Here is a 23,178-nt window from a genome sequence, read left to right as displayed (position 1 = left end):
TTTGTGGGGTTTTTTATGGAGCAATGGATAACATACATTTGTGTATTAATTATTTGTACATCACTTCTTTGGTTGAGTAAGGACAGTATTCTGTCTTTGTGTCTCCAGCGTCTAGGACAGTGCCCGGCTCATAGTTGGTGCCCAGTGAAATGTGTCAAGTGGATGTATGAATGAATTAATAGAAAATATAAGGACCTTCTTGATGTCCCATGTTCAACAAAGGCAGCCTTTAACTAGTATTTATTGAGTCTTTGCTGAAATAGTCAGTACTATACTAGGCACTGAGGGATATAAAGAATAAAACATGGCCACAGGAGGTGCTGCCTTATGGTGCAAAGAGTGGGAACTCAGATGTGTGTCAGACTTGAGTTCAAGTCCCAGTCCTGACACCTAATACCTCTGTAACCCTGGGCAACTTCATCTCTCTGAGCCTCAGTACTACTCCCTGTAAAATGAGGATAATGGTACCTGCGGCCTGGGACTGTCGTAAGAATTAAATTTTGTTATGTATGCTAGGTGCCTGCTGTAGTGCCTAACATGTTGTAAACATTCAAATGTGGTAATTCTGTCTTATTCTACTTCTGCGCTCAGAAGTTTATAATCTAGCTGTGGAACCAGTACAAGCATATACGGAATAACAAGAGAGTATGTGACACGTTAAATTAAGTGTCACAGTTGCTAAGTGCTGTGGGGGTCCAGAGGAGAGAGTGAGGCTTGGAATGTTGGGGTCGGCTTCCTGAGGGAGGTGGGGATTGAACAGCGGGAGAGAAAGGTGACAGCATTCAGATCAGGATAGCTCCACAAATGAAAATATGGAGGTAGAAAAAAGCCACAGCACATATGTAGGAGTCCGAGGAAACTGACCTGATTAATCTGGACTATTCAGGAATGGGGAAGACCAGAAATCAAGCAGAGGATTAGTTTAGTGACACAAAGATGTAGGCACCCATTAAAGATTTTTGAGTCAGGTGTGAACGGAACAAGTGGTGTTTAAGGAAAACCACTCTGGACTCTTGGTGCCAGATAGATTGGGGGCAGGAAGTTGGGGGTTTAAGGGGAGGCAGAAGGGGAAAAAGCCTAGCGTAGATGTTCAAATAAAGGAGGGTATAGTTACTAGGCAGGAAGCTGTAGGTCTCAGAGAAACAGGAGACACCAAATCTAAGAACAAGACATTAGCCAAGAAAAGAGCACTCCTGGAGGTGACAGCTAGCCATACTTGCATCCTAGTTGAGTTATTGTCACACAGAGAATTTGCCCAGAACTATCCTACCCAGGAGTGGGAGGAGACTGAGGAGCTCCAAGGGCCTCCCTCCACTGGAGAGTCAGTTAGCCTGCAGGTGCCTGCCAGCCCCTCTCCCCTCTTCTGATATGACTACAGATGATTGGACTGGGGTGGGCATCTGACCAGCAGATGGTTGGTCAATCAAGCCTATGAGGTGGCCTAATGAGAAAGATTTTATCAAAGTGGGACAATGATAACCAACTGAACATCAAGTTCTCTTGGAAATTCAAAATCGGTGTGTGATGAACACCTCATTAGTTGGTGGAAAGAGCAGCAGCACAGGGAATCAAAGCCACATGTGTGGCCGTGTACTGGAGCGAGTGTCCATGACCTGTGCTGCTCAGTGGCCACAGGATAATCCAGTCTCTAAGCTTCCTTGGACTTCAAGTGGCCTTCCTATCAGTTCTTACACATACAGAGGCAGTATTACATAACGGACATGAGCACAGACTTGGGAGCTAAACCATCTGAATTCAAATGTGTTATTAATGTCTAATGTGTAATGTGTGTTATTGCTGTGCTGTTTACTCTTTGCTAACTTGGGACCAGTTACTCAACCTCCACATGTCTCAGTTCTCTCATGCATAAAATAGGGCTATTAATAATAGTACCCCCTCATAGGGTTGCTGTGAGGATTAAATAAGTTTATATATAAAATATTTATTATAATGACTGGCCAAAATGAACTCTATATGTGTTTGTTATTATTATTAACCTTTTCTTTTGGTGAGGAAGATTGACCAAAGCTAACATCTGTGCCAATCTTCCTCTGTTTTTTGTATGTGGGATGCCTCCACAGCACGGCCTGAAGAGCAGTGCTAGGTCTGTACCCAGGATCCGAGCCACGAAACCCGGGCTGCCGAAGCAGAGAATATGAACTTAACCCTTACACCACCGGGCTGGCCCATTATTATTAACATTTTTAAAATCTCTGGTTCTTCCTTTGGGATTTGGTTATGTCACCCCACCACTCCTGTCACCCCCACCACAGCTTCCCATGAGGCCTAGCAAGTGGTGGAAAATCCCATTTTCCATATTCACATGTCTGTTCTTATAAAACACTTTCCTGTTATTTGAACTAACTTGAGTGAGTCTCCATTCTTTGTAATAGAAAGAGCTGTGACAGTGTAAGCTGTGAAAAAATATGGATGTCACTACAAGTATGCACTGCTCCTTTGGAGTCTTGGAGAGGGCGATTGGAAGCTTGGGACCTCCTGAATTCAGTGCTTCTCTGGAGGCGGGAACCCTGAATCCAGACTCTGTGAAAAGCAGAGCATGGAGCTTCATCGAGCTGCCTTATCTTGAAGTCATAATGTTTTAGGATCCACCTGTTCCCTCTGTGCTCACTCCACCCTCTAAAACAAGTAAACCTCAAATACAATTACTCCAGGAGAGAAGCAGGTGCTGACAGCCCAAGCAGAGTATTTTCACTCACTAGCAGTTTTATTTCTCAGTGTAAGAAATAGAAATTGTCTTTCTGAATCCAAGTCAGTTGTGGAGAGTGTGGCCGGCATTAAAATATTCACCAGGATCCACCTGGGCACCTATTTCTGAACAAGGCAGTGTAGTAGAGCGGTTAAGAGCTCTTGAGACGGACATGAATTAAAATCCTGGCTGTGGGGCTGGCTCCGCAGCCGAGTGGTTAAGTTCTTGCTCTCCGCTGCGGCGGCCCAGGGTTCAGATCCTGGGCGAGGACATGGCACCGCTCGTCAGGCCACGTTGAGGCAGCGTCCCATATCCCACAACTAGAAGGACATGCAACTAAGATATACAACTATGTACCGGGGGCGGGGGGGGGGGGGGGGGGGGGGCTTGGGAAATAAAGCAGAAAAAAAAAAAAAAAAGATTGCCAACAGTTGTTAGCCCAGGTGCCAATCCTTAAAAAAAAAAAAAAAAAAAAATCATGGCTGTATGATCTTGGCTGGGCAAATAACCAAAACTCACCAGGCTTCAGCTTTCTTCACTTAACAGTGAAGAAAAGTGGGGATAGTAAAAGGAGCTACCTCATCAGTTGCCACGATTAAGTGACATAATGTGTGTTCAGCCCTCCAGCAGGCCAGGATCTTCAAACATATTTAACCTAGAGGCTAATGGTCATTTTTAAAGACCCAGCCCAAACCAATAAAAATAAATAGAAGAATGCAATCCACTTTTTGGTGGAATCCCAGGTTTGGGGGCCTTGGATATGTTTTACCATTATATAGAGAATTTGCATCTATTTTTCTTGAATATACATTTTTGTAGGAAATGCTGAACACTCCCAGAGAAAGCAATTCAGCCCCCCTCCAATCCCTGGCTCCTAACCTCCACGTCTTTTCTACCTGCTGAGCTGAGATGAGCAACAGAAGTTCTTGGGTGACTTCTAAGCCTGTGCCGGCTCCCTTTGAAACTGCCCGCTGGATGGTTCACTCCTCCTGGGGCCCCAGTGGGGAGATGATAGAAACATTTTGGTTTATGTCTGAGTAGAGTAAACAGAGACAATGTTAAAGAGATTGTCAGTGAAGGATATGTTTAAGCAGAATAAATGACAACACCAACAAGAACTAGAAAACAAAAGGTGCTGAGACGATACTTTTATTGTGCATAGGATTTAAAACTCCCCCTGGGGATGACTGATAATCATTTTCCAAATTCTAGGCAGTCATGTGTTAGTGCTTGTACCTCTCCCAGAATCAGCACCAGGCACAGGGATTTCTGGCATCATCAGTACTCAGCTTCTTCACACCACGTGGTCACAGACTCCCCCAATACCACCTGGCTTCCTGTCTCTCCTAGAGCTCTCCACCCCAAATCCACACATCTTCTCCAAATCCCTAACTGTCTCTCTTTTTCCACCTCATCTCTCAGATGTCACTTCTTGTCCAGCCCTAGAGCAGTCTCAACTCTTTGGGCTAAAGGTCACAGGTCATCCAGTTTATCCCCCTGCCTCCACCTGGGATCCTTTTGCCTCATACAAGGGTTAAGACGGTGCTGTTCTGGCTCACACAGCTGAGCTATTTGAGACTCATTCCTTTCCACCATCTAATTCTTTTCATCTCATTATTTGACTGATGGCGATCAACAGATCAGGAAGAGGATTTTCCCCAGAAGTTGAGTGTGGTCCTTGGGTTGTGGTTTATGGCCATGCCTCCCTGGTCCCCTCCCACCAATTCCCATCTTCATCTTGGCCAGAAGGACACTACCAGGAGGAGGGAAGCATTGACTGCTGTCAGGGGTGGGGGTGGCCCCATCTGCTCATGAGGATAGTGGAATGACCCAGTGTCTCTTGAGTCATGGATCATCCAGCCAGTTCTCTGCCATCCCTCTTCCCTGAGATTCTTCTTCCCCTCCTTTCCTCATTCACGATATTCATCTTTTAGACTCACTCTTTGCAGAAAGCCATCCTGACTCACCCACTGACATCCAAGAAGGGTTATACTCCCTCCTCTGGCTTCCCTAACCCCAAGGTCAGATCTCTATCACAGCGCCCATTACATGGTACTGTGATTTCCTCTTTATGTCTCTGTCTCTTCCCATGAGCTCCTTCAGATATGGGACAATTTTAAAAAATTTTTATTTTCATATCACCAGTGGCTACCATACTGCTTGGTTTATAATTAACACACAATAAATGTTTCTTGAGGGTGTGAGTAAATTAACCCTAATATTTTTGGAAGAAAACAAGATGAAGAGAGATGAGATGCCTTGCTTAAGATCACACAATTGGTTGGTTACAGGGCTGGGTTTAGAATCCAGGTCTTCTGACTCCAAATCCAGTATTCCCTCCTCTGCACAGCTACTTCTGTGCCTAGTGGGGATGGTGATGAGGAGGTCTGGCAGTGGTCTGAGTCCCCAGATACGCTGAGCATCCACTGGGCATGGAGGAAAGGGCTTCGTCAGCAGATTGAAGGTCATCTCATCTTGTCCCTTGCCAAAGTTCTGACTCATTATATCATCTAAAGCAGTAATTTCTGTGCCAAGTCTTCCAGGTGATGCAGCCAGGGGTCAAGTCCATAAGGTCCTCTCTTTGAGACTTGTACTTAGAGGAGGGTAATTGCACCCTCTCAGGAGCTCAGAGAGAAACTAGACCCTCGGCCCCAGAGCCCAAAGAAGGGGAAGACCTTCTGGGTGAAGGAGGCAGTGAAAGTATAGATGGGCGTGTGAGTGACAGCATTGGCAAAAGTTACCCAGCCCACCTCATAGTCGATAGACACCCGCACCTTCTGAGGCTGCTCCTCCAGGGCCAGCCGTGTAGGGAAGGATCCCAGGGCTGAGACAAAGCCCCAAGCCAGTCTCAGGGCCCACACCCCCTCCTCCGGCCGCAGCCGAAGCTCGCCCTTCCGCTGCATGTCCTCGCTGACGACACCCACGGTGCAGCTGCCCCCGTGGACCAAGTCTACATTCACCACCCAGGTGTGTCTCCCTCCTGTAAATCCACTGCTGGCCAGGACACAGGTGGCCCGGTCAAAACGCTGGGGGTTGTCTGGTGAGTTCTGCCATTTGTAGGAAAACCGAGCCTGCTTGTGGTCCTCAGATAAGAGGAGCTTGGGGTGGGAAGTCTGGGGGTCTAGAGAGATGTGAGCTGTGGGGAAAACCAAAAGCAACACAGATGTCAACAGACATGTTATCACCTTCAAGAAAGGCCTAAAAATCCCCCTTGGCATCCACCAGTTAGTGTTATTATCAACAATGTGTATAGTGCCTACACGCACCAGCAGCATGGTTATCACCTGGGAATGTGTTAGAACTAGACCCTCAGGCTTCACCCCAGACCACCTGAGATGGAATCTGCATCTTACCAAGATCCACAGGTGATTGGTGCGCATGTTAAAGCCCGAGAAGCATGCCTCCGAGGATGCGAGGATGCGTCAGCTGGATATCCACGCTCTCGTCTGGCTCTTTGCGGTCCTCTGGAAAGCAGTTCTGCTCCCTGCAAACTAGTTGACTCCCAAAGCTGTGCGTGCCTGCTCTGATCTCCTCCTGCTGCTGACACATCACCTCCTCCCCCTCCTGTATCTCCTATCTCGGAGGGTGGAGACAGTCTCCCCTCAGTCCTAACTTCATGATTCCTCCCTGGGCACTTATGACTCATTCACAGTCTTTGCTCCTGGCAAGCTCTCGGGCTCACTCGCAGGTTATTCATTCTGCCTCAGCAATTCTAAAATCATCAGAGTCAGAGAACCACTTTTTAACATCAAAAACTTCTGCAGACCCCTGCATAGTTACTTTTAGTATCCATAAATTGAGACAAATTCATAAATTCAGATACGTCCATGGGTTAGAGTCCCTTCCAATAAACAACTCTATGACTTCCCAAGGTCTTTGGCTGGCAGACTGGGAACAACAGCCTTGAGTGGGCTCCATTCTGTTCATTCCTTTCTCACCCAGAGGCTGCCCTCCTCCTAACGCTCACCTAGGAAACAACACCTGAGAAGGAGTACAGGTTCCCAATGGTTCTAAGAATGCGATTCCAAACACAGATCAAAGTTCCCCTCCTCCAGGAAGCCTTTCTTGATAGACCTTGTCCCATTCTGATTTAATCTTTCTATCCGCTCATCATGAGCAGATCAGAACATGAGCTTCATGCCAGGTATGTGATATGTGTGTGCACCTGTCCTTTCTTCATGGTTCTCCTACACGCTTTATAAAGGCAGTGACGTGTGTGTGTGTGTGTGTGTGTGACAATATATTTGCAGAACTCTGCAAAGCTATCTGTCCTTTTCAATTTTAGATTCCTCATTCCCTCCCATCCTGACGTAGGCTGCTTACCTGGCTCATAGTCCAACTCAAAGCAGAGTGTTTCTGTAAAGAGGAAATAAAAAACAATGAGATTTCTTTAGTCTCACAAAACCGTAGAACATTTAATGATGAGGAAACAGGCCTAGAGAAGGGAAGGGACAAAGAGAAGAATGGAAGCCAGAACCCTCTCGACCAGTAGTTCTAAACTTGAGCTTGCACCAGAGTCCCCTGGAGCAGTTGCTAAAACACTCGTGTTTCTGATTCAGGTGGCCTGGGGTGGGGCTGAGAATCTGCGTTTCTAACAAGTTCCCAGGGGATGATGCTGCTGGCCAGGAGCCCCACTTTAAGACCCACTGCCCTAGCTCTGAGCGGCAGGGACCACGTCTGCCTTGCTCGCCTCTATATCCTCAGTGCCTCGCACACAGCCCAGGACATAGTCAATGTTCAAGAAACATCCACTTAATGAATGGATAACTGGGTTAATTTATTTCTCATTCTGCTTAGAAACAATTTTTTGGATAGTCAAAAGTCAGCCTTTGATTAGGGTAAAGTTTCCTCACTGCCAGGCCACTGGGAGTACTTGCAGGAAGTGGACTCATGCAGAAAGCTCTTCTAGGGTGACATTTTTGTGGGTGGGTCATCTAGAAATAGGTGGCATAGGTGGCATCACTCATGATGTCATATGTGAGGGGGGTGTTGGCAGAGAGCCACATTCATGACTCTCATTTCAAAGCCTCCAAACCCTATCCTACCACCACTCCCTGTTCCAGAAAAGGGGGGCATTGTCACCACAGGAGCAGTTCAATTGTGAGAACCAGACTAATGGGGGAAAGCGAGAGAAAAGAGGAAGGAGGGAAGTCAGTGACCACAGGGCAAAGAGAAGTACTGTTGCTGGTTATTAATTAACAATATTCATCATCAAAAACTTATCATGTATTAAAAATGCCTCTGTGGATTTTTTAAATTATTGAGAATGACAGATTTCGTTAATCATTATCTTTTCTACTGCTTAATGCCAATTGATCAGATTTATTTGTTTACTTATTTTTCAAATCAGCTAAGTTTTTTCCAGAAGTCTTAACATTTATTATCTCTCTTCATTGTCACATCATCCTGATAAGTAGATTTTACAAAGATCTTCACATAAGGAAACCAAATCACAGGAAGGGTACAGCCTTGCCAAAAGTCACACGAGCATCAGGCAGCCTAGCATGGAGGCCATTCCTAAACCCAGGCTTCAGGGCCACCTGTGCCCTGTGGGGTCCTCTTACCTAGGAACGTCTTCATCTCCCTCTGCAGTGGAAGGGCCTGCTGGGGGAAGTCCCGAATCCTCTGGCCCAGTTCAGGGGACACAGCCTCTGGTTTCCGGCACTTTCTGGTTTCAGATCTAGGGACACAGAAATGGCGGGGTCTGGAAATTATCTGCCTTAGCAATGCCTCCAGACTCAGCCAGCTGCCTTCTTCTCACTGGACATGGAGATGCCAGTTCCCACAGGCACACAGGCCTCCTCTAGGGTGGACCCCACTGCCCACTCCTGGGCAATGCTATGCAGGGATGTGTGTCTATGGCTGTATGTGGGAATGCATTTGAGCATGAGCAAGTTTACACGTGAATTTTTATCCTTAATAAAGTGAGAATGTTGTATACTTTCATGGCAGTAACTAGGCATGTCGTGCATGTACATATATGTAAGAAGGAAAAGAGAAGAGAAAAACTGTACCGCTTACCTTATTAGAGTGCTTCTGATATCCTAGGAGAAGGGGAGAGAGAGAGCGGGGATTCAGTCTCCACCCTCCCCCTTCCCCTTTTCTTATAACTAGAAAGACAAAATACCATATTAATAGCCCTGGACAGAAAAAGGACCAGATCCTACAGTCACAGAGTTTTAGGGTTTACGAGGTTTCAAGGACCATGGAGCCCAACCTCTTTATTTTTTAGACTCAGATGTGAAGTGACCTGCTCCTGCTAGCTGGAGGCAAAGGCAAGTCCCATCCCACAGTCTCCTGTTTCTCAGCCCTGACTGTGTTCCCCTAAATCGTGTAGCCTTTCTGATGCCTTGCTGGGACCCCAATATCTCTCTTCCAGTGTGAGGAAGTGAAATAGACCAGGAAGAGCTTCCTGACTGGTGGGTCAGTCAGGATACAGAGAATAGCTCACCTTGGAAATAGCACCTGACATTTGTTTACATAGTACATGATGCTTTTCAAAGTGCTACTTTCACTCCCATCTTACTGTTGGATCCTCACAAAATCCCCGTGAGGAAGATAAGGAAAGCATCTTCCCTATTTGATGGATAGTGGGATGGAGAGACCGAGACCAGGGAGCAAAGTCACCAGGGCATTCTTGACGAAGCAAGGACGAGAATTCAGAACTTCTGGTCCTGTGACCCAGCTTCTATCTGGGATAGGGAGATGTGTGGGTGAAGGAGACATGGCTTGGACAAGGTAAAGATGCAGCAAATATAGGCGAGCACAGGTGGGGCGGGGCTCAGGCCTCACCGTCAGGAGCTCCCTTGCCGGCCTCTCTCTCTTCTCCTCTAGTTCTGCGATCAGGGCGCTAAATCGGCAGATCTCCTCAGTGATCAGGACATCAAACTCATCCCGTTGCTTCAAGATGTCCTCATCCAGCCTCTCCAGCTGGGCCAAGAGAATGTTCTGCTGTTCCTCCAGGAACTGGCTCAGATGCGCAAACTCGGAAATCACTTTTTGTCTCTTGGTGGCCACCTGAGTCTGAGGGGGCAGGAGGAAGTTATTCTTCCTTCTCCTCCTCCTCCTCTTCCTTTTCCCTCTTTTTCCTTCGTTCACTCCCATCTCCCTCCTGGCCCAGATCTTCCAAGGTCTGGTGGTAAAATCAGAGACCCCCCACCCTGCCTTGGGTCCCCAGACAGACTTGGAACTGTAGGAAGGTTTCCTTTCCACCTGCCACACTATTTCTGGGAGCTAGACCACCCAGCCTTGCCTCAGCACCTTCTGCTGGAGCTTCTAAAAGGGTGGGGCTCAGAGGGGGTATAGAGGATATGGTGGGGACACATTACCTCATGCCTTTTACAAAATGCATACCACGTGCACAGCACTAAGCTACGTGACAGACACGGTCTCATTCAATCCTCACAGAAATTCAGTGAGGTAGTGACAATTTTTAATCTCCACTTTACAGATAAATAAACTGAGGATACAGAATTGTTGGGGTCATAAATCTAGTGAGCGTCAGAGTCAGGATTCGAACTCAGAATGACCTCACAGGCCTATATGCTTTGTTGCCTCTGTTTCAGGGAGGCCCTGGACCTGAGGAAGAGGGTGCCCAGGGAAGGGATGATGACTTACCAGGAGGACTTGTATCCTTTCATTTTCTCTTGACTGGATTCCCTGAATCTCCTCTCTCTCTTTTCTTAGACACTCAAGACACTTCTGTATTTGTTTCTGGAGAGAAGGAGCATAAAAAGAGCATATAGTGTAGAAGAAGCATAAAATATTTAAGATGGAAACAATGATTTGTTAAGAGGTGGCCAACCCTCATCCAACACTCTGCCTCCAGGAATGGAATGACACAAGGGAAGACGTCATTCTCTTGCTGACAATGCCTGTGTCTTAACTGCCCTTGATAGCTTACTCTCTTTAGGTCTTGTTCCTTTGCTTTGTCCTCCAAGAATTCTGATCAGGGCTTTCCCCTTCTATCCTATGCCATCTCAGGCCGTGACTTGGTGTTCCCACCGGAGCCTTCCTTTCTTCAGGTTAAACACCCTAATTTATTTTGCCTTTGGTAAGTAATATTTGGGATCTGTCCTGAGCTTGAGATGCCGTTGTTTGAAATTATTCCTTGTTTGAAATATTATGCGTCCCAAAGGGAACACATCCCAACAACCCTCCTTTGTTAATGGAATCAATTTTCCATATATGATTCTAGCGGGGGAGAAGAAACTTGGATAACGCAAAGGTAATCACTGAATTGTTTTAAAAATTGCTTGCTCTAGAATAGAGTTAGGAACAGGTATACACATGTAAATGTCCATTTAGGCACTTTCCAAAATACATTTGGAACTCTCACCATCAAATGCTAATTAACTAATTGACATATACACATAGACACCCACTTGTATAAAACACAATACGTAAACAACTAAAACCAACACACACTCATTTAATGACACACAAAATTACACGCCATATAAATCTACTCAATCTGCTTATATGTAAACACTAATTTATTCACAAACATGAGCATTCAAACAATTATATTTACACCTCAAATAGTCCGCCTCCAAAGCTCCCCCAAAGGTCCCAGTGCATCCCAGCACATGCTGGTAAACACACAAACATTAATACATATACACACCACTTGAGCAGTCATTCTCTCAAATACAAACTCAGACCTCCTCAGATAGACCTGACTGATCCACTGCACAGACACGTACACTCATGTTGGTCACTCATTCATTCAACAGGTATTTATTGAGTTCCTATTATGCATTGGCCATAAGTAAACAACACAGAACATGCTTAAAACACAAACATATAATCTTTCATGCCTGGCTCTGTTGCCTGGGTGATGATAGAAGTAGGGAGATAAAATTTGGCTTCAGAGTGGCCCAAATCATCCACAACTCTGCTCTGATTCTTTTAGTCCAGTTCGATCCCAGACCCTCCCTGGGAAGCCCCCATTTCCCCTTTCCTACCCTGTAGGGACTTGCTGCATCCTCCAGGAAGCGCACGGTGTGGGCTCGGTGCTCCTGGGCCTCCCGGCACACCACACAGAGCTGCATCTCATCATCCTCACAGAAGAAGTAGACTTTCTCCCCATGTTCCCGGCAGACATCCTCCTCTCCTGAGCCTGGCAAGGACACCAGCTTGAGGCGCTCGATGTTCTCTACCACACTGGCCAGCTGCCAGTTGGGCCGGAAGCTCCCTGGGCGGAAAGGCTCCTTGCAGAGCGGGCAGGTTGGGGGCTCCTCAGAGTCTGGAACAGGGATCTCGAGGTAGCGGGTGAGGCAGCTGCGGCAGAAGTTGTGGCCACAGTCGATGGTGATCGGCTCCCTCAGGGTGCCTTGGCAGATGGGGCAGTTGACCTCGTCTGCCAGGCTAATCACAGAGGCGGCCGAGGCCATGGTGCTGCTGTGCCTGTGGCCTCTTCAAGGTCACCTCGTCTGCTCGGCTGAGGGGAAAGGGCTGGAAGAACAGTGAAGACACACATCACACACTCACACACCTACATGTGCACACAGCTGGACACAGACACATCTTAAATATGTACCAACACCCTCATTGTCACACACACACACTCACACACGCATGCACAAGGGCAAGGCACCCACTTGCATCTCTGGTAGACAAAGTTCTGCTGTTCTCCTCCCAAAGGAACAGACACACACCCTCGAACAGCAGAGATGGAGAAATAGCAGAGGAGGAGGAGGAGGAAGGGGACGAAGAAGGGTCACAGCATTCCAGAGATGACCTCAGCTACTCTTCCCATCAGTGCCCATGACCTGGGGTTCACCGTTCCTTCCAGTCCCTCCAGAGACACTCACAGTAGAAGGCTAGTGCTGGTATCTTAACCATCCACAGTTGAAAGAGGTTGTTCTTCTTTCGGGGACAGGAGGAAGACTGGGTCACAGAGCAGTGATGCCACTCAGCCTCCCTGCACCGTGACCAGCTGTCTTCAGGGAGATTGGAGGTATCAGCCAGCCCAGGGGAGTGTGGGGACCCAGATAAGGTCGTTGTGCCCTGGGGACATGGCACAGGAAACTTCACTTGATGCCCCAACTGGCCTGCCAAAGGCTTCCAAAGAGGCTGGAATATACTCTGTGTGGGGGAGGAGAAAGAAAATTAGCAACAGCTCGCCCTTATTTATGATGACGATATTCCTCACACTGATGTAAGCAACTTAAACATACGATTTATTTATTCCTCCTGTCTGCTGTATAGTGTCGTTGCTATTAGGAAATTAGCTGGCCTCAGCCCTGTTATGTAGCTTGCCCAAGGCACACGGGTAGGAAGGTGGGTGGCCACAATTTGCACTCAGATCTGTGTGTCTCAGAGCTGTGCTGTCCCAGAGAAATACAACGTGAGCCACGTATGCAGTTTAAAATTTCCTAGTAGCCATATTTTAAAAAGTAAAAAGTGAAATCAATTTTAATAGTTCATTTAGCCCCAAAGATTATCATTTCAACATGCAAATGGTATAAAAAATTAGTAATGAGATAGTTTATATTCTTTTTCATTGGTGCTAAGTCTTTGAAATCTGGGGTGTATTTTACACAGGCAGCGTATCTCAGTTGGGACCGGCCACATCTCAAGGCTCCACAGCCACATGTGCCTGGAGACTCCTGTGTTGGACAGCGCAGCCCCAGACGCTGCACTCTTGGTGGGGGCGGGGGGGGGCAGGTAGGATGGGAAGAGAAGGTGACGGACAAAATAGTTGAAGTGAAAAGAGAATGAAATAGGGTGCGGGGCTGATCATTCAGTGGGAGAATGGGAGTGTCTCCTTGCTTTTTAACTACAGACGGAGGTAAGTGGATGAGGTACCATGGCCGTTTGATCATTGTCTTGGCTTGGAGTTCGGGAAGAGCACAGGCTGGAAGCTGGCAGCCTTGGATGGACCCCAACGTTGCTGCTTTCTAATTCTCTGACCTGAGCAAGTCACTTCACCTTTCAGTTTACGTTTCTTTCTCTGTAAAATGGAAGTGATCATTCCTGCCCCAAAGGCTGTTATCAGATTTCATGTAGTAATACGAAAACACTAAGCCTTAGGTAAATATGGTTGAATCTGTTTATCTTCTTGACTAACTGAGTTTTCTAAATTTTGTTTATCAACATGATCATTTGAGTTATGGACAACATTACCCAAGCCCAAATGGGGACACTGGCACTCAGGGGTAGTGGGAGTTCAGAGCTTAGGAGACACCAGCCTGGGCAAATGGAGTGAGGCAAGGAAAGGAGGGCAGAGGGGGGGACCTTGTGAGCAATCATCCCACGGTGGACCTGCAGTGTCTGAACAGAGTCTCCCGGAAGTCAGTCAGCTACCACTCCGGCCTGGACTTTGCCGCTGTGGGCACACCTCAAAGCCAGAAGTTTATGGCTCCCACCTGCTCGAGTGAACAGGAAGCTGCATCTCCTACCCAGTTCTCCCCCACCCCACTGAGGTCAAGGGAGGGATTCCAGGAAACCCTATCTTCCTGTGACCTCACGGCATGCTCTGCTCCCCACCCCAGGGACCGGAAGGAGGCAGAAGGAGTGGAGAACAGGCTGACAGAGCCACTACTGGGAAATGCTGGGTAATTTGAGATGCCCTGGAGTTTGGACCTGCTCAACTGATGGGTGGTGGCCAGGGTTCTGGGGACGCACAAGAGGTGGAGCCAGGTGGCTTCCCTGTCCTGACGTTCCTGCCTTCCTGTCTCTTCACCTCCTATTTCTTTCCTTCTGTGACTCATGTAAAAGTGACTCAATTTCAGGGGAAGACAATTCGTGTGGCCTGAGACAGAGGCCTGAGTGGACGGGCTAGGGAAGGCACCGTGATGCCCTCAACCCCCGCTCACGAGGGGGCCTCCTGTCCTGCCTGCAAGGGGTCCCTGGAGCATTCAGTGACCGCCACCTGTGGACACACCTTCTGCTGGCGGTGCCTCGCCCTGCACTCCCAGATGGGGGCCCAGCCCTCCAGCAGGGTCCTGCTCTGTCCCCTCTGCAAGGAGAAGGAGCAGACAGAGACTCTCATGGCCCCGGTGCCCCTGGGCCCTCTGGGGGAAACTTACTGCGAGGAGCACGGTGAGAAGATTTACTTCTTCTGTGAGAATGATGCTGAGTTACTCTGTGTGTTCTGCCGTGAGGGTCCCTCCCACCAGTCCCACAGCGTGGGATTCCTCGACGAGGCCATTCAGCCCTACCGGGTAAGAAGCTTGGCTTTAGCTTGGACACGTTGTGGTGGGATAATGTCCTGTCCTGGTGAAGGGAGGGGGCGGGGATCTAGATGAAGGGCCACAGCTCCCACATCAGGGAACCCCAAGGCTGTAGGGACACTGGGGACAGCCCCAGACTGAGGGAGACATGGTTCCACTAAGCTGTGTGGTCACTTACAGTCTTAGGGGAACGTCAGCTCCAGCCGTCAGGGGACCCCGCAGTGATGGAGCACAAAGAACTGTAGCCATGGCCTCACTGTCTGCGGAAGGATAGAGAGCCCTGGGTGAACTTGGTCTCCCGGGATCCGGACTGGATCTGGGATTCCCCAAAGCCCTGACCGCTGGGGCTCAGAGGGAGGAGGGGGACAAGAAGGGAAACTTGCAAGTGCTGCTCTTCTTTTTGAGAAAGCGAGGTGCGGCACAGCCCATCTGGTCTTTGGGACGTTACCCATTCCTGTCTGCTTCTCAGATCTCTCTCTTGCTTCCCGTCACCCGGTCTGGGAGTAGTTTCCTCAGAAGCATGTCTCAAGTCCTTATCTCTGTATTATTCCCACAGCCACTGCCAAATCCGGGCTCTCATCATCTGTCACTCAGACTTTGCATGCTCTCTAGCACATTCCCTGTCTCCACTCTCACCTTTCCAACCACCCTCCATTCTGCTCCATTCTTCCAAAAATGCAAAGCCAATCATGATGCTGTCCTGCTCACTATCCTTCTCTGGATCCCTAGGGCCCAAAGAAAGCCTGATGTCCTTAGCAAGGATTTAAGGCTGTTTGCAGTCAGGATCTTGCCTTCCTGTCCAGTCTTATCTCTTAGCTGTCCTCCCCAAGGCACTATGTTTCCAGCCAGACTGACCTGTATAGACCTGCTGTTTGCCGAATTGTTTTACTTTTTCCTGTTTCTAATACTTTTCACATGTAGATCCTGCCTCCTAGAATGCTGTCTTTCCCCCCCACTCTCTTTTTCTTTTTCACCTTTTCAACAATTTTTAAGTGTACAGTCAATTCAGGGGCATTAAGTACTCTCCTCCCCTGTCTTACTCAACTGGAAATTTATCTTTCAAGGCCAATGTAAATGTTTTCAGCTTTCTAAGATCTTCCCTTGGCCCTATAGCAGAATTGTGCCCCTCTGTGCTCCCATTTCACTGTGTGCCCACCTAGATTATTGCATTTGTCTATTTGTATTTTAATCACCCGTGACCAACCCCTTCCCTAGATGGTGATCTCTTTAGGGACAAAAACTGTGTTTTTTCACCTTTGAATTCCTCGGCACTCGACGATGGGCCCAACAGGGTAGACAATAATATCTGTGAGCTGAACTACGAATTAAGCCACCTCTTTGTGCCCAACATGGTAGACAATTAATATCTGTGAGTTGAATTATGAATTAAGCCACCTCTTTCTGCCCATTCTTCTCCCCACAGGATCGTCTCAGGAGCCGGCTGGAAGCTCTGAGCATGGAGAGAGATGAGATTGAGGAGATAAAGAGTCGGGAAGACCAGAAACTCCACGTGCTTCTGGTAAAGGCCGTGTCTTTGGCCACCTTCTCCTGTGGAGGTTTTCTCAACAGATTCTGGGGAATTTTGTTGTACGGTATCTGTTGCCTGGCTGGAAAGAACTGGCAAAATGTTTTCCTTCTCTTCCCAGTCTTTGCACAAGGGCATTTGGGATGAAGGTTGTGAAATTCAGAACATCAGAGCTGGAAGTGGTTCTGATATCTTCTAACCCACGATCCATCCTGTCAGCCATTTTTTTTACAAGCAGAAAATTGAGGTGCAGGAAAGTGATGCTCCCAAGACCACACGGCAAAGCCCAAATTCGTGATGAAATGGCTAGAACCTGGGTCTCTTGATCCTTAGTCCATTGCTCTTCCCATTCCAGTCTGTCTGCCTGAAATCATTGCCTTCAGATGGGAAGCTTGGGGCCAGAAGGCGTATCTTAGGGTCTGCATTCTTGTCCTGACCACAAGGCTGACCTGAGGACAGTAGGCTAATGGTGTGGCTGCATTCAACTCCCTTCCATCTCTTTTTTTGTGCTAAAAGTTATCCAGGAGGAAATTTACAGTGTGGGAATTTCTGGTACCCTGACTAAGGAGATAGAGTTTTGGGACAGGAAGATCTCTCCAGCATCCCTCTACTTCCATCCGAGTGTGCCCTGTACATGGTGACCTCAGTGACTAAGACCAATTCCACACACTCTTCCAAAAAGTTGTGCTGACTCTAATCACAGCTTCTTTTTGCTTCAATTGCTCTCTAAGAAATGACCATAATCACCTCCACCTGACTCCAGGGAAGGTCTGGGAGGATTAGGATGGTATCATAGATGTGGAAGGATGTCCGAAAAGTTCAACATGGCTCTAAGAGCATAATGTGGCATTATTATTAGAATCTCGAGGTAAGGGAAGAGCATAGCCCTGAACATTGATAAGTTTACCCTGAGACCTACCTACTTCTACCATAGTATTATTTGGGAGAATGAGTTCGGAACTAGTTACTCCCTATCTCTCTTAATCAACAGTAAGTACGTAGATGATCCTCCTGGAACCCAGCTCAGTGAGCTTCTCCCTAACCATGGCTATCTTTCTACCGCTCACAGACTCAGATTGAAAGCAAGAAGCAGCAGGTGGAAGCGGCTTTTGAGAGATTGCAGAAGGAGCTGGGGGAACAACAACGTCTCCTCCTGGCCAGGCTGAGGGAGCTGGAACAGCAGATCTGGAAGGAGAGGGACGAGTACGTCTCGAGGGTCTCTGAGGAGGTCGCCCGGCTTGGAGCCCAGGTCAAGGAGCTGGAGGAGAAGTGTCAGCAGCCAGCAAGTGAGCTTCTACAAGTGAGAGACACCCCACCACCTCATGGGATAGGAGAGGGATTCTACAGGAAGGGGACACGGTGCTGGGGGCCGGACGATGCTGGAGAGAGGCAGGAGAGGGAGGCAGAGGTTATTTCGAATAGGAGGAACTGAGTGTTACAGGGTTCCTTTGGCCCAGAGAGGTTACAGAGATGCCAACTCAGAAAGGCTGGGTGACTTGCCCACACACTGTGGTCAGGTCAAGGGCTTTGAGTTTAAGCGCCGGCTCTTCCAGCTGCGTGACCTTGGTCAGTCTCGTAATCTCCCTAAACGTGAGATAATATTAGCACCTCTCTCATAGGGTCGTTGCAAAGATTATAAGAAACAATTCATGCAAAATGCTTAGCATGGTCCCTGGCAGACAGAAAGAACTCAATAAACGGTGCCTCGTGTGATTATCACTATATTATCCTGTTTCACATCAGGCCCAGCTGATAACTCAAGGCCTGGTCCTGTTCTCCGCCATCTCTTAATTACTGGAGGCAGAACGCACCCCCAGGATAAAGCTGAGACAGAGAAACCAGCTCAAGGAAACTGACTAGAGAGTCCCCAGTTAGTAAGGAACCATGATGTAAAAGAACAGTTTGATGAGTAGGTAATTAAACAGTTCCAATCCCTGGAGGAAGAGACTTTTGAGCTGATATGTTAAGGAAGAAAGGATGTATAGAATCTCTGATGGGAAGGATGTGTGGAAACTAAGTGTGTGTTCTTTTACCTTTGTAGGATGTCAGAGTCAACCAGAGCAGGTAGGGTGCATGCCCCAGTCCCGCCTCCTTTACACTTTGAGTATACACTTTACACTCCTTTACACTTCTCGCCTCCTTTATAGTGGACATGGAGACTGAAGGGGGAGGGGCGCGCCCTCCCCCTCCCCCATAGATGGCCACACAGGAAAGCAAAAGCACTCTGAGGGACACACTGTCTCATTCACGCACACGTAAGTGGCCCAGACTTAAAAGTTTGGGTTCTAAAGGTTCATTTTTAAACTGATTGCTTGGTATCAGGGGACACATTTTTTCCCTAAAAGTGAAGTTATAAATAATAATCATGTTTTTTAGGCTGATCTGGTAACATCTATTTAATCCCTGAAATTGTTAGTACTTGAGTCAGTATTTATCACCATTTAACATGTAATTCTAAGGGGGAATATTTTCTATAGAATATAATAAGCACGGAACCTGGGAAGACCAGCCTGTTCTTTTCTTTTTTTGGTGAGGAAGATTGGCCCTGAACTAACATCTGTGCCAATCTTCCTCTACTTTGTATATGGGACACCACCACAGCATGGCTTGATGAGTGGTGTGTAGGTCCAAGCCTGGTATTTGAAGTCGAGAACCCCATGACACCAAAGCAGAGCACATGAACTTAACCTCTACTGGGCCAGCCCCGACCTGCCAGTTCTTTCAATCATTTTTCCCACTCAGCTCCTTGGTTTCCTTCAGAATTTTCAAATGCTACTGTAAAACGAGAGCCACCAGGATCCGGAAGCATTGTAAATACATACTCCTTTCCTCTTTGCTGGAAGCATCAGCAGTCAGCTCTGAAATGAACAGAGACGCAATGACTAGGGAGCATTTGTCACATGCTGTGTGCCCATGCATGTTAGGGGGCTGAACCCAGTCGTCCACAAATCAGGAAGTGTCTCTAAACATGATTTTCACAGAGCTTTAGATCTAGGAGGGTCTTGGAGGTCTTCTAGTCTGATGAAGAAGCTGAGACCTAGCGGGGGAAGGTCACACAGAGAATGACATGCAAGGACTGAGCTGAAACTGGAATCAAGGGCTTTTTCACTGCAATATATGTTTTCTTTCATCTCATTTTTTTTTTCTTCCTCCCATTTCCTTTCCCCTTGTAATGAACAGCACACAAATTAGAAAGAATAACTTAAGGCTGCTTTCAAATGGTACCATACTGCCTTCTAGAGGCTAACATGGATAATGATCTCTGCTCCTTTTGGCCTCCACAGGCCCAAACATTCTCTTAAAAGACCCACCTTTAATTCTTGAGGAGTGCTTACCATTAGTTCCTCTTGGGTCTAACTGAAATGCCTCTTGCTTTAGTAGCTACACATTTCCAGCAAAGGTAAAGAGTTGATTCTTAATCTAATTATTCACCACAGATACCAGATTTTGTTAAGTCTGATTTTAGCCTCACTTGGTCTATATCACCAGAATACTATTTTTGGAATTTGGCCCTAACTGGTTACCAACTTGTCTGCAGGGGTGAGATGAAGACTTTTGTGAGTCCAGAGGCCATTTCCCCAGAACTTATCAAGAAGATCCGCGATCTCCACAGGAAAATACTCATGCTCCCAGACATGATGAAAGCCTTCTCAGGTAAAGAGGAAGGGCAGCAGCTTTCCCATTCCCTTTAGTTGCCTTTCTGCCTGCCATCCATCTCCATCTTTCCCCCGCTTCCAAACCTGGCTCAAGACGCCTTCCCTCCCCTAAGCCTTCCCTTAGCGATCCCGCTCTCAGGGGGCCCGTTCCCCAGAGCATCTCCTTCTCCCCCTGAGGACCGGCACTGGGCTGAGAGTCCAGGCATCTCTCTCATTGGACCATAGCAGAGGGCGGGCCTTCTCCGGTCCCTGCCCTCACATTGCTCCCAGGACACGCTGCCCCTGGGGTTGCCTGCAAGAAATAATAAGTCACAGATCTTTCTCTTTTGCTTTCCTCAGAAAACTTGGTGCAGCATCTGGAAACAGATTCAGGTAAACAGCTGGGGGTTTCAGGAGCCATTCTTTCATTCTTCCATGCGTGAATTCATCCATTCAAACCAAGCAACAGAGCGATTAAATATATGAATTCTGGAGCTTGATTGCTTGGGTGCTCTATTCTAGCTCTTGCTAGTTATGAGACACTGGGAAAGTTATGAAGCCTCTTTGTCCCACAGTTTCTTCCTCTATAAAATGGAGAATATAATAGTACCTACCGCACAAGCAGCTGTGAGGTAAATGAATTCAGAGTTCCTGCAAAAAGCTTAACTACCTGGCACACAGTAAGTGTTCAGTTAATGGTAGTTACTTGTACAGATATTATTTATTCAAAAATATTTATCAAGCCCTTGTTTTCTGCCCAGCATTGTGCTAGACTGTTTAGTGAGTTGAACAAATATTGTCTAATTTTTTTTTAAAACAGCATTTCCTCGTAAGTTGATGCTTAATTTAGAAACTAGTTTCACAAGCATCACCTCATTTTGCTTCTCAAACAATGTGTGGAAAAATCACCTGAGGGATCTTAAGATCAAGTTCTGACGCAGTAGGTCTGCAATGGGGCCCAAGATTCCGCGCTTCTCACAAACTCCCAGGCAAAGAGGTTGCCGCTGGTCCCTGGACCGCACTTTGAGAAGCAAAGCCTTACAGCTCAGCACCATTTGCGGTCAGGTAGGAGAGCTGTCATCTCTGTCCTCAGGGAAAGGAAGGGAAACTGAGGTTCAGAGAAGCGGGCTAATGGCATGCTGCACGAGGCGGGTGCTCTTTCTGCCTCCCACGCACATTGCACGGGCTCTAAGGGCATTTTTGGTTGCTGCCAGCTGCTGATGTCCGCCCTTTCCTCTCTCTAGGGGTCGTTACTCTGGACCCTCAGACCGCCAGCCGGAGCCTGGTCCTCTCCGAGGACAGGAAGTCAGCGAGGTACACCCGGCAGAAGCAGAAGCTGCCCGACAGCCCTCTGCCCTTCGAGGGCCTCCCAGTGGTGCTGGGCTCGCGGGGCTTCTCCTTCGGGCGCCACCGCTGGCAGGTGGAGGTGCAGCTGGGAGACGGCGGCGGCTGCATGGTGGGGGTGGCCGGGGAGGAGGTGAGGAGGAAGGGTCTGAAAGCTGAGGAGGGCGTCTGGGCCGTGATCATCTCGCAGCAGCGGTGCTGGGCCAGCACCTCCCCGGGCACAGATCTGCAGCTGAGCGAGATCCCGCGCAGCGTGGGCGTCACCCTAGACTACGAGGCGGGGCGGGTGACCCTGCTGAACGCTGAGACCCAGGCGCCCATCTTCACCTTCACCGCCTCTTTCTCCGGCAAAGTCTTCCCTTTCTTCGCCGTCTGGAAAAAAGGTTCCTGCCTGACTTTGAAAGGCTGAGGTGGAGCGTCCGAAAGGTGGTGTAGCGGGGAAAGCAGCGCGCTGGGATCCAGCCCTGCCCCTGGCCAGCCCCGTGACCCCGGGGGATTTCTTGTGCGCTAGCGAAGTGGGAGGACGCCGGATGTCAGAGTATCCGTTCAGCTTTGTAATTGTTTTTACTTTATTTATCTTATGTCCTTCACTCCCTGACGCCCTGATCCTCCCCGTGACGCTTCGTCTTCTCTGTACCTCCCGGTGGAGAACCAGGGGCAGGCTAGGCTGTGCCTAGGGCATCAGCAAAGCTGGGGAGCCAGCGGATTTTTGGAAAAAAAATAAAAATCTAAAATAATTTAAAAAGCTTCACAATAATTATGATGGGAAGAAACAGAACTTTGTTGGGCTTGCAGTAATTTATCCAGCTGATTGTTTTTATTTTGACATACACGTGGAGATGCTCCTGCCTTTGCAGGGTTTAGAGCCTCTTCCCCCAGCCCTGGGTGGACCCAGGTCCCCTTCCTTTCTGACACCCTTCAGGTCATTTATCTTTCTTGTAGAGAATGCCCTAATAAAATGTGCGACCCCGCCAGACTTCTGCGTTTCATGTGTCTAATCGGTGCTGATGGGGCTGAAGGAAAGGCTGAAGCCAGTGGTCCCTGTGACCAAGACACTGTCCCTTCTTTCACTCAGGACTTGCCTGATGGCAGTGGCGCCAAACGCCGTTGTCCAAAAAAAACGAGGCTTGTGTTCAGGGCTAACTAACCTCTCAAATATTTATAATTATTACCATTGTTACGATTGGACACAGAAACAGACCACACATTAAAATAATTTTGCAAAGCAAGCTATGAATCTCTGTAAGGACGATGATTCCCACACCACCGCCACCCCCCTTTCTGATTCTAGCCCTCTCTCCTCTCATGTTTAACACTCACATTCCCACCCTCCCGCCCCAACCCCTGAAGAAACCTACCTTTATCCCCAAACCAGGTTCCTCTGGTCTGAGTGTGTGTACAAGATCACCTTCTTTATCATACGAGCCCTGCTCCTGAAGTGTGGGGTCAAACGTTTTAGAGAGCTTCTAAGTGCTTGTACCATATGTGAATTTCATTACAAAGTTCTATTACAAATCATTGTGATGTGAATAATTACTCCCAATATAACCAGGCAGGTAGACAGCCTTGTTATAAAAGAAGCCAGAGGATTAAGAGTTTCTTCTGTCTTCCCAGGTGACAGGCAGAACCACCCTGTGTCTAACCCAGAAAAAAATCAAATTGTTTTTACAGTCGAAATATAATGATGTACACCTGAATTTTATATAATGTCATAAACCAATGTTACCTCAATTAAAAAAAATACGGCCCAGGCCAGCCCAGTGGCCTAGCGGTTCACTTAGCATGCAC

General features: G+C 47.9%; 2 protein-coding genes across 3 annotated transcripts; one reads left to right on the top strand and one right to left on the bottom strand.

The window, feature by feature from the left end:
- Positions 1 to 3,840: 3,840 nt before the first annotated feature.
- On the bottom strand, positions 3,841 to 13,349 carry TRIM10 (tripartite motif containing 10). 2 transcript variants are annotated; one of them, XM_070515403.1, is made up of 8 exons: positions 12,523 to 13,349; positions 11,674 to 12,163; positions 10,325 to 10,420; positions 9,500 to 9,730; positions 8,729 to 8,751; positions 8,272 to 8,387; positions 7,031 to 7,063; positions 3,841 to 5,843 (listed from the first exon to the last, which is right to left on the bottom strand). In XM_070515403.1, exons 2-8 carry the CDS (start codon positions 12,100 to 12,102, stop codon positions 5,326 to 5,328), a joined length of 1,446 nt encoding a protein of 481 aa, XP_070371504.1. In that variant the 5' UTR covers positions 12,103 to 12,163; positions 12,523 to 13,349; the 3' UTR covers positions 3,841 to 5,325. The 2 variants fall into 2 exon arrangements, 1 of the variants encoding a protein (XP_070371504.1); XR_011505122.1 differs by lacking the exons at positions 7,031 to 7,063; positions 8,272 to 8,387; positions 8,729 to 8,751; ... (2 more) ...; positions 11,674 to 12,163; positions 12,523 to 13,349 and adding an exon at positions 6,061 to 6,834 and having other exon boundaries at positions 5,705 to 5,843.
- Positions 13,350 to 13,961: 612 nt separating this feature from the next.
- TRIM15 (tripartite motif containing 15) lies at positions 13,962 to 22,772 on the top strand. Its single transcript, XM_014860524.3, has 8 exons — positions 13,962 to 14,268; positions 14,446 to 14,877; positions 16,310 to 16,405; positions 17,481 to 17,711; positions 18,453 to 18,475; positions 19,950 to 20,065; positions 20,407 to 20,439; positions 21,291 to 22,772. The coding sequence occupies exons 2-8, from the start codon at positions 14,509 to 14,511 to the stop codon at positions 21,797 to 21,799; spliced, it is 1,377 nt and encodes a 458-aa protein (XP_014716010.2). The 5' UTR covers positions 13,962 to 14,268; positions 14,446 to 14,508; the 3' UTR covers positions 21,800 to 22,772.
- Positions 22,773 to 23,178: the final 406 nt, after the last annotated feature.

The sequence above is a fragment of the Equus asinus genome, chromosome 8, assembly GCF_041296235.1.
Source record: "Equus asinus isolate D_3611 breed Donkey chromosome 8, EquAss-T2T_v2, whole genome shotgun sequence".
Classification (NCBI taxonomy): Eukaryota; Metazoa; Chordata; class Mammalia; order Perissodactyla; family Equidae; genus Equus; species Equus asinus.
The sequence above is the reverse complement of the archived record's forward strand: the minus strand, read 5'-3'. Positions and strand labels throughout refer to the sequence as shown.

What these genes read in the sequence shown, in the direction of transcription:
- TRIM10 (XM_070515403.1), bottom strand. Translation starts at nt 12,102, where the DNA reads ATGGCCTCGGCCGCCTCTGTGATTAGCCTGGCAGACGAGGTCAACTGC. An exon ending in AAAGGATACAAGTCCTCCTG is followed by an intron (nt 9,731 to 10,324) that starts GTAAGTCATCAT and finishes CTGCCCCCTCAG; the next exon opens with ACTCAGGTGGCCACCAAGAG. An exon ending in ATCAGAAGCACTCTAATAAG is followed by an intron (nt 8,388 to 8,728) that starts GTAAGCGGTACA and finishes CTGTGTCCCTAG; the next exon opens with ATCTGAAACCAGAAAGTGCC.
- TRIM15 (XM_014860524.3), top strand. Translation starts at nt 14,509, where the DNA reads ATGCCCTCAACCCCCGCTCACGAGGGGGCCTCCTGTCCTGCCTGCAAG. An exon ending in AGAAACTCCACGTGCTTCTG is followed by an intron (nt 16,406 to 17,480) that starts GTAAAGGCCGTG and finishes TACCGCTCACAG; the next exon opens with ACTCAGATTGAAAGCAAGAA. An exon ending in CATGATGAAAGCCTTCTCAG is followed by an intron (nt 20,066 to 20,406) that starts GTAAAGAGGAAG and finishes TGCTTTCCTCAG; the next exon opens with AAAACTTGGTGCAGCATCTG.